Genomic DNA, 16,526 nt, shown 5'->3' with positions numbered 1-16,526 from the left:
AATGAGCATCGTTCAATTGTTTTTATCAATTAATTTAGTAAAACTTCATAATACTCCCTAAATCGATGGAATAACCATTATAAAAATATTATTTTCTTGATAAACGGAGACAACAAAGACTCCAAACCTCATTGAACATCATCATATGTTAGTGAAGGATGCAACCAAGCATTAAAACAATATTGTCATATTTTTTGAAATTTTCTCAAAATCTATGGGCTAACCCCTACAAAAATATTGAGCTTTTGGTAAATTCGTTATATAATGAAGCCCATAATCTTTAGTGTTGTTTAAAAATTTCTAACTATATTCTAAATTTGTTTTAATGTATACTAAACTCATTTTCATGGTAAATGAGCATCGTTCAATTGTTTTTATCAATTAATTTAGTAAAACTTCATAATACTCCCTAAATCGATGGAATAACCACTATAAAATTATTATTTTCTTGATAAACGGAGACGACAAAGACTCCAAACCTCTCTGAACATCATCATATGTTAGTGAATGATGCAACCAAGTATTAAATTAATATTGTCATATTTTTTGAAATTTTCTCAAAATCTATGGGCTAACCCCTACAAAAATATTGAGTTTTTGGTAAATTCGTTATATAATGAAGCCCATAATCTTTAGTGTTGTTTTAAAATTTCTACCATATTCTACATTTGTAATAAACTCATTTTCATTGTAAATGAGCATCGTTCAATTGTTTTTATCAATTAATTTAGTAAAACTTCATAACACTCCCTAAATCGATGGAATAACCACTATAAAATTATTATTTTCTTGATAAACGGAGACGACAAAGGCTCCAAACCTCTTTGAACATCATCATATGTTAGTGAAGGATGCAACCAAGCATTAAAAAAATATTGTCATATTTTTTGAAATTTTCTCAAAATCTATGGGCTAAACCCCTACAAAAATATTGAGTTTTTGGTAAATATTTTATATAGTAAAGCCTATAATCTTTTGTGTTGTTTTAAAATTTCTAACCGTATTCTAAATTTGTATTAATGTATAATAAACTCATTTTCATTGTAAATGAGCATCGTTCAATTGTTTTTATCAATTAATTTAGTATAACTTCATAACACTCCCTAAATCGATGGAATAACCACTATAGAATTATTATTTTCTTGATAAACAGAGACGACAAAGGCTCCAAACCTCTTTGAACATCATCATATGTTAGTGAAGGATGCAACCAAGCATTAAAAAAATATTGTCATATTTTTTGAAATTTTCTCAAAATTATAGGCTATAACCCCTACAAAAATATTGAGTTTTTGGTAAATATTTTATATAGTAAAGCCTATAATCTTTTGTGTTGTTTTAAAATTTCTAACCGTATTCTAAATTTGTATTAATGTATAATAAACTCATTTTCATTGTAAATGAGCATCTTTCAATTGTTTTTATCAATTAATTTAGTAAAACTTCATAACACTCCCTAAATCGATGGAATAACCACTATAAAATTATTATTTTCTTGATAAACGGAGACGACAAAGGCTCCAAACCTCTTTGAACATCATCATATGTTAGTGAAGGATTCAACCAATCATTAAAACAATATTGTCATATTTTTTAAAATTTTCTCAAAATCTATGGGTTAACCCCTACAAAAATATTGAGTTTTTGATAAAGTCGTTATATAATGAAGCCCATAATCTTTAGTGTTGTTTTAAAATTTCTACCATATTCTATATTTTTATTAATGTATGCTAAACTCTTTTTCATGGTAAATGAGCATCGTTCAATTTTTTTTATCAATTAATTTAGTAAAATTTTATAACACTCCCTAAATCGATGGAATAACCACTATAAAATTATTATTTTCTTAATAAACGGAGACGACAAAGACTCCAAACCTCTTTGAACATCATCATATGTTAGTGCAGGATGCAACTAGGCATTAAAAAAATATTATCATATTTTTTGAAATTTTCTCAAAATCTATGGGCTAACCCCTACAAAAATATTGAGTTTTTGGTAAATACTTTATATACTAAAGCCTATAATCTTTAGTGTTGTTTCAAAATTTCTAACCATATTCTAAATTTGTATTAATGTATACTAAACTCATTTTCATGGTAAATAAGCATCGTTCAATTGTTTTTATCAATTAATTTAGTAAAACTTCATAACACTCCCTAAATCGATGGAATAACCACTATAAAATTATTATTTTCTTGATAAAGAGAGACGACAAAGGCTCCAAACCTCATTGAACATCATCATATGTTAGTGAAGGATGCAACCAAGCATTAAAACAATATTGTCATATTTTTTGAAATTTTCTCAAAATCTATGGGCTAACACCCCTACAAAAATATTTAGTTTTTGGTAAATTCGTTATATAATGAAGCCATAATCTTTAGTGTTGTTTTAAAATTTCTACCATATTCTACATTTGTATTAATGTATGCTAAACTCATTTTCATGGTAAATGAGCATCGTTCAATTGTTTTTATCAATTAATTTAGTAAACTTTTATAACACTCCCTAAATCGATGGAATAACCACTATAAAATTATTATTTTCTTGATAAACGGAGAAGACAAAGGCTCCAAACCTCTTTGAACATCATCATATGTTAGTGAAGGATGCAATCAAGCATTAAAACAATATTGTCATATTTTTTGAAATTTTCTCAAAATCTATGGGCTAACCCCTACAAATATATTGAGTTTTTGGTAAATATTTTATATACTAAAGCTTATAATCATTAGTGTTGTTTTAAAATTTCTAACCATATTCTAAATTTGTTTAATGTATACTAAACTCATTTTCATGGTAAATGAGCATCGTTCAATTGTTTTTATCAATTAATTTAGTAAAACTTCATAACACTCCCTAAATCAATAGATTAACCATTATAAAATTATTATTTTCTTGATAATCAGAGACGACAAAGTCTCCAAACCTCTTTGAACATCATCATGTTCAAGCAGGATTCAACTAGGCATTAAAAAAATATTGTCATATTTTTTGAAATTTTCTCAAAATCTACGGGCTAACAACCCCTACAAAAATATTGAGTTTTTGGTAAATTCTTTACATACTGAAGCCCATAATCTTTAGTGTTGTTTTAAACTTTCTACCATATTCTACATTTGTATAAATGTATGCTAAACTATTTTTTATGGTAAATGAGCATCGTTCAATTGTTTTTATCAATTAATTTAATAAAACTTCATAACACTCCCTAAATCGATGGAATAACCACTATAAAATTATTATTTTCTTGATAAACGGAGACGACAAAGGCTCCAAACCTCTTTGAACATCATCATATGTTAGTGAAAAATGCAACCAAGCATTAAAACAATATTGTCATATTTTTTGGAATTTTCTCAAAATCTATGGCTAACCCCTACAAAAATATTGAGTTTTTGGTAAATTCGTTATATAATGAAGCCCATAATCTTTAGTGTTGTTTTAAAATTTCTACCATATTCTACATTTGTATTAATGTATGCTAAACTATTTTTCATGGTAAATAAGCATCGTTCAATTGTTTTTATCAATTAATTTAATAAAACTTCATAACACTCCTTAAATCGATGGAATAACCACTATAAAATTATTATTTTCTTGATAAACGGAGACGACAAAAGCTCCAAACCTCTTTGAACATATCATATGTTAGTGAAGGATGCAACCAAGCATTAAAACAATATTGTCATATTTTTTGAAATTTTCTCAAAATCTATGGCTAACCCCTACAAAAATATTAATTTTTTGGTAAATTCGTTATATAATGAAGCCCATAATCTTTAGTGATGTTTTAAAATTTCTACCATATTCTACAGTTGTATTAATGTATGCTAAACTTTTTTCATGGTAAATGAGCATCGTTCAATTGTTTTTATCAATTAATTTAGTATAACTTCATAACACTCCCTAAATCGATGGAATAACCACTATAAAATTATTATTTTCTTGATAAACGGAGACGACAAAGGCTCCAAATTTATACCATATTCTACATTTGTATTAATGTATGCTAAACTCTTTTTCATGGTAAATGAGCATCGTTCAATTGTTTTTATCAATTAATTTAGTAAAATTTTATAACACTCCCTTAATCGATGGAATAACCACTATAAAAATTTTATTTTCTTGATAAACGAAGACGACAAAGGCTCCAAACCTCTTTGAACATCATCATATGTTAGTGCAGGATGCAACTAGGCATTAAAAAAATATTATCATATTTTTTGAAATTTTCTCAAAATCTATGGGCTAACCCCTACAAAAATATTGAGTTTTTGGTAAATATTTTATATACTAAACCTTTAATCTTTAGTGCTGTTTAAAAATTTCCAACCATATTCTAAATTTGTATTAATGTATAATAAACTCATTTTTATTGTAAATGAGCATCGTTCAATTGTTTATATCAATTAATTTAGTAAAACTTCATAACACTCCCTAAATCGATGGAATAACCACTATAAAATTATTATTTTCTTGATAAACGGAGACGACAAAGGCTCCAAACCTCTTTGAAAATCATCATATGTTAGTGAAGGATGCAACCAAGCATTAAAACAATATTGTCATATTTTTTGAAATTTTCTCAAAATCTATGGACAACCCCTACAAAAATATTGAGTTTTTGGTAAATTCGTAATATAATGAAGCCATAATCTTTAGTGTTGTTTTAAAATTTCTACCATATTCTACATTTGTATTAATGTATGCTAAACTCATTTTCATGGTAAATGAGCATCGTTGAATTGTTTTTATCAATTAATTTAGTAAAATTTTATAACACTCCCTAAATCGATGGAATAACCACTATAAAATTATTATTTTCTTGATAAACGGAGACGACAAAGGCTCCAAACCTCTTTGAACATCATCATATGTTAGTGAAGGATGCATTTAGGCATTAAAAAAATATTATCATATTTTTTGAAATTTTCTCAAAATCTATGGTCTAATCCCTACAAAAATATTGAGTTTTTGGTGAATACTTTATATACTAAAGCTTATAATCTTTAGTGTTGTTTTAAAATTTCTAACCATATTCTAAATTTGTATTAATGTATACTAAACTCATTTTCATGGTAAATGAGCATCGTTCAATTGTTTTTATCAATTAATTTAGTAAAACCTCATAACACTCCCTAAATCAATAGATTAACCATTATAAAATTATTATTTTCTTCATAAACGGAGATGACAAAGTCTCCAAACCTCTTTGAACATCATCATGTTCGTGCAGGATTCAACTAGGCATTAAAAAAATATTGTCATATTTTTTGAAATTTTCTCAAAATCTATGGGCTAACAACCACTACAAAAATATTGAATTTTTGGTAAATTCTTTATATACTGAAGCCCATAATCTTTAGTGTTGTTTTAAAATTTCTACCATATTCTACATTTGTATTAATGTATGCTAAACTATTTTTCATGGTAAATGAGCATCGTTCAATTGTTTTTATCAATTAATTTAGTAAAACTTCATAACACTCCCTAAATCGATGGAATAACCACTATAAAATTATTATTTTCTTGATAAACGGAGACGACAAAGGCTCCAAACCTCTTTGAACATCATCATATGTTAGTGAAGGATGCAACCAAGCATTAAAACAATATTGTCATATTTTTTGAAATTTTCTCAAAATCTATGGCTAACCCCTTACAAAAATATTGAGTTTTTGGTAAATTCGTTATATAATGAAGCCCATAATCTTTAGTGTTGTTTTAAAATTTCTACCATATTCTACATTTGTATTAATGTATGCTAAACTATTTTTCATGGTAAATGAGCATCGTTCAATTGTTTTTATCAATTAATTTAATAAAATTTCATAACACTCCCTAAATCGATGGAATAACCAGTATAAAATTATTATTTTCTTGATAAACGGAGACGACAAAAGCTCCAAACCTCTTTGAACATCATCATGTGTTAGTGAAGGATGCAACCAAGCATTAAAACAATATTGTCATATTTTTTGAAAATTTCTCAAAATCTATGGCTAACCCCTACAAAAATATTGAGTTTTGGTAAATTCGTTATATAATGAAGCCCATAATCTTTAGTGTTGTTTTAAAATTTCTACTATATTCTACATTTGTATTAATGTATGCTAAACTCTTTTTAATGGTAAATGAGCATCGTTCAATTGTTTTTATCAATTAATTTAGTAAACTTTTATAACACTCCCTAAATCGATGGAATAACCACTATAAAAATATTATTTTCTTGATAAACGGAGACGACAAAGACTCCAAACCTCTTTGAACATCATCATATGTTAGTGAAGGATGCAACTAGGCATTAAAACAATATTGTCATATTTTTTGAAATTTTCTCAAAATCTATGGTCTAACCCCTACAAAAATATTGAGTTTTTGGTAAATTCTTTATATAATGAAGCCCATAATCTTTAGTGATGTTTTAAAATTTCTACCATATTCTACATTTGTATTAATGTATGCTAAATTTTTTTCATGGTAAATGAGCATCGTTCAATTGTTTTTATCAATTAATTTAGTAAAACTTCATAACACTCCCTAAATCAATGGAATAACCACTATAAAATTATTATTTTCTTGATAAACGGAGACGACAAAGGCTCCAAACCTCTTTTAACATCATCATATGTTAGTGCAGGATGCAATTAGGCATTAAAAAAATATTATTATATTTTTTGAAATTTTCTCAAAATCTATGGGCTGAAGCCTATGATCTTTATTGTTGTTTTAAAATTTCTAAACACATTCTACATTTCTATTAATGTATATTAAACTCTCTTTCGTGGTACATGGGCATCGTTTTAGTTTTTTGTCAATTAATTTAGTGAAACTTCATAATAATCTCAAAATTGATGGACTAACCAGTATAAAATCGACATTTTCTAGAGAAACAGAGACAACAAAAGTTTCAACCCTCTTTGACCTTCATCATAAGTTAGTGAAGGATGTAACTATGCATTAAAACAATATTTTCATATTTTTGAATTTTTCTGAAAATCTATGTACTAACACCTATGAAAATATTGAATTATGTGGTATATGCTCTATATACTGAAGCCTATTATCTTTAGTGTTGTTTTAAAATTTCTAAACACATTCTACATTTGTACTAATATATATTAAACTATCTTTCATGGTACATGGGCGTCGTTTTAATTATTTTTTCAATTAATTTAGTAAAACTTCATAATACTTCCTAAATTGGTGGACTAACCAAAATAAAATTGCTATTTTCTAGAGAAACGGAGACAATAAAAGTTCAAAACTTCTTTGACCTTCATCATATGTTATTGAAGGATGAAATTATAAATTAAAACAATATTTTTATATTTTTGAATTTTTCTCAAAATCTATGTGTTAACCCCTACGAAAATATTGAATTTTTCGGTAAATACTCTATATACTGAAGCCTATGATCTTTATTGTTGTTTTAAAATTTCTAAACACATTCTACATTTTTACTAATGTACATTAAACTATCTTTCATGGTACATGGGCATCTTTTAGTTTTTTCCCAATTAATTTAGTAACACTTTATAATACTCCCTAAATTGGTGGCCTAACACCTATAAAATCTCAATTCTCTTGAAAAACGGAGACAACAAAGGTCCCAAACCTCTTTGACCTTCATCATATGTTAATGAAGGATGCAACTATACATTAAAACAGTATTTTCATATTTTAGAATTTTTCTTAAAATCTATGCATTAACCTCTATGAAAATATTAAGTTTTTCGGTAAATATTCTATATACTGAAGCCTATGATCTTTAGTGTTGTTTTAAAATTTTTAAACACATTCTACAGTTGTATTAATGTATATTAAACTCTTTTTCGTGGTACGTGGACATCATTTTAATTTTTTGTCAATTAATTTAGAGAAACTTCATAATAATCTCAAAATTGGTGGACTAACCATTATAAAATCGTCATTTTCTAGAGAAACGGAGACAACAAAAATTTCAAACCTCTTGGACCTTCATCATAAGTTAGTGAAGGATGTAAATATGCATAAAAACAATATTTTCATATTTTTGAATTTTTCTGAAAATCTATGTGCTAACCCCTATGAAAATATTGAATTATTTGGTAAATACTCTATATACTGAAGCCTATTATCTTTAGTGTTGTTTTAAAATTTCTAAACACATTCTACATTTGTACTAATGTATATTAAACTATCTTTCATGGTACATTGGCGTCGTTTTAATTTTTTGTCAATTAATTTAGTAAAACTTCATAATCTATACTATTAAAGCAAAATCCTTCTTATGATTATGCCCCTGACTTTTTTAAAAAATTACAAAACATACCATTGTTTTTTTTTTAAATACCTTTAATGATTTACATAAATTTAAAGCCCATTCGATAGGCCCAAATTGAACCATTGTTAACCCATTAGGCCCATTCTATTTAAAATATATTTAGTGAAAATCATTAAAAATATTGTTTTATTTTTTATACAGGGATTATACATTTAAGAGATAAACAAATATATTAATCTGCCAATTTGTGTAAAATATCTATACTTAAAATTATAAAAAGCCTGTTTTATTTTTAAAGTTGAGATTATACATTTAAGAACTAAACAAATTAATATATGTGATATATTTAAGAATTAAACAAACAACGGATTTGAAGTCCAATATGTGTAAACACAATTTTACTAATAACAAATAAATTACAATACAATTTATAAAAATAAAACCATATTTGATAATAAACTATTCAAACACATACTTTCACTAATTAGAATTACAATTTATAAAAATAAAACCATATTAGAAAATAGACTATTGAAACACATCCTCATCTAATTAGAAATAATATTAAAATTGAAAAATGACATTTTAATAGGTAAAATACCCGCCATTTGAAATGGCGGGTCAGTATCTAGAGAAACGGAGACAACAAAATTTCAAAACCTCTTTGATCTTCATAATATGTTAGTGAAGGATGAAACTATAATTTAAAAAAATATTTTTATATTTTTGAATTTTTCTCAAAATTTATGTGTTAACCCCCTACGAAAATATTGAATTTTTCAATAAATGCTCTATATACTGAAGCCTATGATCTTTATTGCTGTTTTAAAATTTCTAAACACATTCTACATTTGTATTAATGTATATTAAACTATCTTTCATGGTACATGGGCATAATTTAGTTTTTTCTCAATTAATTTAGTAACACTTTATAATACTCCCTAAATTGGTGGACTAACAACTATAAAATCTCTATTCTCTAGAAAAACGGAGACAATAAAGGTTCCAAACATCTTTGACCTTCATCATATGTTAATGAAGGATGCAAATATACATTAAAACAGTATTTTCATTTTTTTGAATTTTTCTCAAAATCTATGCGTTAACCCCTATGAAAATATTAAGTTTTTCGGTAAATGTTCTATATACTGAAGCATATGATCTTTAGTGTTCTTTTAAAATTTCTAAACACATTCTACAGTTGTATTAATGTATATTAAACTCTCTTTTGTGGTACATGGGCATCGTTTTAATTTTTTGTCAACTAATTTAGTAAAACTTCATGATACTCCCTAAATTGGTTGACTAACCAGTATAAAATTGCTATTTTCTAGAGAAACGGAGACAAAAAAATTTCAAAACCTCTTTGACCTTCATCATATGTTAGTGAAGGATGCAACTATGCATTAAAACAATATTTTCTTATTTTTGAAATTTTCTCAAAATCTATGTCTTAACCCCTACGAAAATATTGAATTTTTCGGTAAATACTCTATATACTGAAGCCTATTATCTGTAGTGTTATTTTAAAATTTCTAAACACATTCTACATTTTTACTAATGTACATTAAACTATCTTTCATGGTACATGGGCGTCGTTTTAATTTATTTGTCAATTAATTTAGTAAAACTTCATAATACTCCCTAAATTGATGGATTAACCACTATAACATTAGGGTTTAGGCTATTATTAATTACAACATTAGTCTTTAACATCTTGTATCTCTTATATAAGAGCAAAGGAAAAGAGGAAAGATTATAGAGAGAACTCATCGTTTAGAAAACGGTCAAGAATGCTCAAGTTCTCCGTATGCTTTTTACCAAAAAAAAAAGTTCTCCGTATGCTCGGAAACGGACGGTGCAATGCGTTAATTAACATGAAAAACGTTCTATATATTAACATCAATTGTAAAATGGCATTAGGATATACGATAGTTTTAATCATCAGAAGAAAAATATCACATAGAAATTCAACATTTTGTTTAAAACTCTTGAAAGCCAAGTTTATAAACACAAAGTAAGAAAACGTAAAGTAGCTGAGCGTGTAATAACTAAGCACTGTTCCTTAAGACAGAAGACTTAGGGATCTGGAGTTTGTTTTTACAAGAAATCCATCATTAATTACTGTCCTTGCTAAGCATCTTTTAATATATTTAACTAATTCTTAGATAATTTAATACTAGTAAGCTAACTCATTAGCCAAATTTAAGGAACAACTCACATGCTTCGTGAGCTGTGTTCTTCCTCTCAGTTTATTCAGATTCTATAGGTCCATATTTTGCCACTTTATGAGCAGAATAAAAGGAAAATTACTTTCTTGATATTCGTCTTCACCCAAATAAAGACAATACTATAGATATTTCGCACTTAGCCGTGCATGATATTATAACTATTGCTCTAGAAGTAAAGTATGACTTAAAAAAACTAATTAAGAGACGGTGGTCTAATAACTACTATGAATTGAATTGTCTGGTTGATAAATAGTACCATTCAAACTCACCTAACCGTAGACTTTACATTAAAACTACAAGCTTGTGGGATTAGTATTCACGAGTTTCGAACCGGGACGTTGCATCTCATAGAAAAGACCATATTGTCTTGTTATTATATCATAACCAAGAGTTGATAAACCCTGCTTGAAAGTCTTGATCCTTCAAAATCTTGAATTTATGTGCACTTCACCAATAATTTTTATATAGAAAAATCGACTACAAATTTATTTATATAAAATACCAAGAAACTTCATAACAAAGATATAAAATCATACGAAGAAATATATATGTGTATATATATACAAGTTAATCACAAGGAAATGTATTGCAAATTACAAAGTTTTTTTTATCCCAAACTAAAAACTAAAAACTAAGTAAACAATTTCGTCTACCTAAAGTTCATTGCCTAGGAACACCTAATAATCCAAGTGGATTTATAAACAAACTAATTCCCTGATTAAAATCACTAAGCAAAGTAATCAGTACCACTCACAGATTCACAACTAATAATAACACCTTCAAATTAGTTAGTAGTCGTCCCAAAAGATCCCCAAGTCATCATCATCGTAGGACGTCTTGTTACCATCCATCATCGCCGCATTGGCCGCAGTATTCACCATCCCTGGATACGAAGAAGATATCTCCGGCGTGGCGGTTGTGTTCACATCGGAACTTAAACCGGTTTCTTGAGACACACTCACCAGAGAATTCTCCCGCTTGATCATACCGTTGTTATTGTTGCCGGAACCAGTCCCATAACCAGAACCAAATCCATAATTTGGCACCGAGTTATAAGGGTAAGTGAGGGTTTGGGCTGATGGGTAAGTGTTGTTGATCTGCACGGTTGTAGGGTGATGAGGGATGGGTTTGAAGTCGTGTTGTTGGCCGGCACCGGAGAAGCTTGGGCCGGGCTGACTCAAGAAACCCGGATCGATGAGAGGAGGGAGAGACGAGAAGTCTAAGAGATGATCAATGTTGTCAAGAGAATCAATCCTTGTAAGTTGATTTGTAGTAGTAGTAGTAGTTGCTGTAGTAGTGGGAGGAGGAGCGTTCTTGTGAAAAACCCTACACACCACCCATTCATCCTATAATTATCACAACAACAAAAAGTTAAGTTAATTAAACAATTCTAATTAATAAAGCTCGTATTTATATGATTATATTATCTTTTACGATTTGGATTAATTAAGAACAATTATAAGATACACATTTCCATACCAAATGCATCAGAGTAAGGTAATTCTCACAAAGTTTCTAATAAAAATCAAACTAATAGTTCTGTAAAAATAGTTGAATTACATACCCTTGCGGTTTTAGGGAGGTTGTGATAAGAATAGATGCCATCAAGACGATACTCATGCATAACCCAATTGGTCTTTTCACCTTTTGGAGCTCTTCCTCTATAGAACACAAGTGTTTTCTTCATTCCAACAAAACAACCTTTGCCTCTAAAAATCTCCTTGTCCTTCCCGGTCGCCTTCCAATAACCGGACAGGGTTGCACGGTTCGTCCTCATGCCGGTCGGGTACTTCCGATCCCTCTGGCAAAAGAAGTAAAACTCCTTCTCCCCCATCTTTGCAATTTCTGCACCCCCAACAAAAATAAATTCAAGAATCAGAATCTTGATGTATTATAATTTCTGAAAAGGTCAAATAACAATGAAAGAAACAATTTATTTAGATAATGACTTGAGTTACTTGGTAGATCCCATGGCTCGTTTTTGTTAAGGTCGGCTTGACCAATTGCAGCCGAGGTGAATCGAACGTTGAAGACCTTCTCTTTGAGATAGTGAATTATGATCTCTGCATCAGTTGGATGAAACCGAAACCCTGGAGGCAAATCCACCACCTCTTGGTCCCCTCCTTGGTTCACAACTACACCTCCCTCTTCCAACATATCTATATGTATGTTTTAATCAAGAACAATAAAGATGAGGTAAGTTCTTGATGGATTAAGAAAAAAAGCAGGAATATATATATATATATATATATATATATATATATATATAGGTATGTGTTTGTTGCAGACACACGTCGACGTTGAAGAAGAAAGAAAGAGGTTGAAGAAAGATAGCAGAAGAAGCAAAGGTTGGAGAATTTTAAGGAACTAGACAGTTAAAGGAAATGGAAATAAAACTTTGAAAATTTAGGAAAACATTTGGCTTATTTATACAAAGGGAAGGATAAGAGCTTTGAATTAAAAATAATTAAAACCAAGAATTGTCTTCTTCTTTTTTTTTGGTGATGTAGCAAAGACACGTAAGCTCTAAGCAACTTCCTGAATTGTTGAAAAAGCCCCCACATAAAAATGCTTAAAATATCTTACTACATGATACATTTATGAAAATCAGGGAGATTCGCATGTGTATATATGTATTAATGTAAATAACCCGTTATTTTCTACACCTAATTAGTAATGTTACTAAATTTCTCTATTTTATTGTTTTTTTTTCTTATTCTAGTTTCATTTTTTTACTATGAATAATTGTAATATTTATTTTATTTTTATTGTTTTAATAGTATTTTTTTAACTAAGAAATAACGGTTAATTTAGTGGGAGACTTTTAGAACTTGCCGCTTAATATCAAATTTTGGATTTATAAATCCTATCATTTACTCTAATTACAAAGAAGCTAGATAAAATTCATATGGTGATGTTGAACAAAAAAAATCATATGGTGACACCTCTGTCGAATAGTATTATGGTTAATGCACTTTCTTTAGAGAATCAATTCGTTTTTAATCCTTCGTTTCATATGACTATGCCCTTAAGTTATAGGCTTATAGCTTCTTTAGATTTCCACAACAAAATGGCCGGCTTCCATTGCCACAATGACCAACATCTCTCTACCTTTTGACAAAAAAAAAAAATCCTTTGAGAAAGAAAATAAAGAGTCGTGGGAAAGAAAACGTTTGAAGCTGTGCTATAAATGTGGACCCATATTACTGAATCCCTCTTAAAATTTAACTATTCATAATGTATTATCATACTGAAAGGAATCAGTCTCTAAGGAAATCCTTAAAACGTATTTTACCAAAACAAAATCTTAAAATGTATGTTAATGTTGGTGTTATTAAAAAAATGTTAATTTAAGTTTTTTTACAAAGGTATATTTACGAGAATGTTTAAATAAATAAATCAAACAAAAATGAGATTTATAGTATGTAGATATGGAGCAATAGAAAACCCGTTAACAAACAAAAAGTAGAAACTAAAGTTTGGTTAGTTTTAATTTTCAACTAAAGTACATGTAAAATAATACAATTTATTTTATAAATGAATTAGATATTTAATATTTATAAGATTTTAGTTTTGAATATTGGATGTAAAAGAACTGTGAGTAACATTAACGTAGTTAAATCTTGATTTGATTTTTAGAATTGGAATTTAATTATTGGTTTAAGAATAAAATAATGTACGCTGTCCTTTTTGATATTTTAAAAATACGAAAATATTGTATTCTATAGCAAAAGTTTAAACTATTTCATACTTACATTATATACACATAAACGAATTTATACTGTATGTATAGGAGTTACAATTTAGGATATTAATCTCCAGTCTTTACTAATTTAATCGCATCTATTTCGGTATAATTCTAGTTTGAATGAGTATATTTAGTCGTAAAAAAGTATATGCCTTTTCTTAAAAGTTGGCTCAATTATGTGGTGACGGAACCCATTTACCAATATTGGAATTTGGAATCATTAGAAAAAGACCAAGTCAAATAGTCCTAATTAATTTTTTAGATGTACCGACACAAAAAAAGTTTTTTTAAGAGCATTTTTAAAAATATATTTCTAACTACACAAAATAATAGAACTGTTTTAAAAATATTTTTCTAACTACACAACATAATATGAGCATTTCTTTTTTTAGGAAGAACATAATTTGAGTATTCCTATTATAAAAATTTTAGAAGAGTGTCAATTATAACTGCCGCTGTATATTTAAAATTTCGGCCTAGATAGTATCATTTGATCAATAATATTATATATACGTATCAAAAAAAATCTCTCAGACTTTTTGTAGCATGCAAGAACTATTCTTTAGCAATGCAGCTAAACAAATCAATACGAATTTATAAATGAAACAAGATATTGACGAAATTAGTACAAGTTTCATGATATGATGAGCGAAAATACTAGCTGGTACTTAAGAAAAAATATTACCAGTTGGCTTTTGTGATATGATGATTCTAATTGGGGTTTCTCAAAAAGTCTAGTTGGTTTTTAATAACAGTTTGATTAGTTTTTTAACTTTTTTTTTTAAGTTGTTCTTTGGGGGGTTTCTTTGAAAAGAAGGATAGGACACCTAATCTTCAACTAACATAACCGTCTAATTGTCTCTGTTCACCAGTATATTTATTGTGTCAATATCACATACTCAAATCTCATCGATGATAACTATTTTTTCATTACTGTACAGCAGCATCTATTCAGAATGTGCTGCATATCAACATATATGCATGCTTTTTACCTTTTCCAGGTTAAATTCCGCTAAATACAACCCAGAGGAATCCATTAACCAGAAAATTGTATGCAGAGACTATTATGTTTGAATCATATTAGTGGAACCAGTTTGAATAGAAAAAAAAAAAATCGCCCATAAAACAAAACAAAAATACATACAAAAAAATAGAAATTGGCTGTATAACTTCTAAAATTATTAATGATTTTTCTCAAGAAATCCCAGCATTGATAAAGACCATATTAAACCGAACTACCTATGGATCGACTGCAATTATCATATCTTGTAACACAAATTATCATATCTTATCAACAAATTAACCCTAACTAAAATCCAAACAACTCCAAAAAAGTATTTTAAAAGTAGACGTACTAATAGGTTATCATATTAGTATATCGTGTGTTTGAATTATTAGTATTTTTGAAATACACTGATGTTTCGAGCTCGTCATTTTTTTTGAAACTAGCTCGTCATCTTCTCATTGAAGGTTGACATGTTTTGATCAAATCGAATGTATTTTAATTACTAGTAACTCGATACACGTTTGTCAATATTCGCAACCAATTACCGACCCAATCATCAATTTCTAAAACAATTAACTCATAGTTGACCAACTATTGCAAATTCGATTTTTTTTTCATTTACCCGTATATTACAGTATCTGTTTTATTATTTACTCAAAAAGAAAAACAAATAAAACTTTTTTTAAAAAGTAAAACCAATAAAACTTTACAACCTTCGTTACTGTATATATGCATTAATAGATGGTAGAAACTGGATAGGAATAAATCATCCCGATAATATATACAGTATGATATACAATGACATGTCGAACGCAAGTTGTGGAATATAATTAGGGATAAATAATACTCATAAATAATGCTGTTCTTAGGTTTTATTTATTGTATTCTGTCGAATTTTTTTTATAAATTCTGGTATGGCGCGTGGACCCCACAAATAGAATAGAAGTAGGTTCTAATATATACGCGGGCGTAGCTTAGGAAGGTTGACTTTTGCTTCCGAAGGCAAACACTTAAAAGCGAAGAAGACGGATCCTTCGGTGACGGATTATGACGTAAATTATGACATCACAGGCTCTTCTTATTGGGTCATGTGGACCCAGCCCAGGCCTTTTTAAACCATCGATACACACAGACAGAATCACTGTCCCATCGATGCAGTTGATCAGTCCTAATGTTATATGGAAAATACGAGTAACAAGATCATACCTGAGAAATTCCATGTGTCCTTAACTCAAATATTGTCATTTTTCTCGAATTGTATTTTCATCA

At 28.4% G+C, this 16,526-nt stretch overlaps 1 protein-coding gene across 2 annotated transcripts; it reads right to left on the bottom strand.

Annotated features, from left to right (window-relative positions):
- Nucleotides 1–11,033: 11,033 nt before the first annotated feature.
- On the bottom strand, nt 11,034–13,064 carry LOC111198574 (NAC domain-containing protein 46). 2 transcript variants are annotated; one of them, XM_022687243.2, is made up of 3 exons: nt 12,453–13,064; nt 12,068–12,348; nt 11,034–11,849 (listed from the first exon to the last, which is right to left on the bottom strand). In XM_022687243.2, exons 1-3 carry the CDS (start codon nt 12,658–12,660, stop codon nt 11,292–11,294), a joined length of 1,047 nt encoding a protein of 348 aa, XP_022542964.2. In that variant the 5' UTR covers nt 12,661–13,064; the 3' UTR covers nt 11,034–11,291. The 2 variants fall into 2 exon arrangements, with proteins under 2 accessions (XP_022542964.2, XP_022542965.2); XM_022687244.2 differs by having other exon boundaries at nt 12,462–13,029.
- Nucleotides 13,065–16,526: the final 3,462 nt, after the last annotated feature.

The sequence above is a fragment of the Brassica napus genome, chromosome C1 (genome assembly GCF_020379485.1).
Source record: "Brassica napus cultivar Da-Ae chromosome C1, Da-Ae, whole genome shotgun sequence".
NCBI lineage: Eukaryota > Viridiplantae > Streptophyta > Magnoliopsida > Brassicales > Brassicaceae > Brassica > Brassica napus.
The sequence above is the reverse complement of the archived record's forward strand: the minus strand, read 5'-3'. Positions and strand labels throughout refer to the sequence as shown.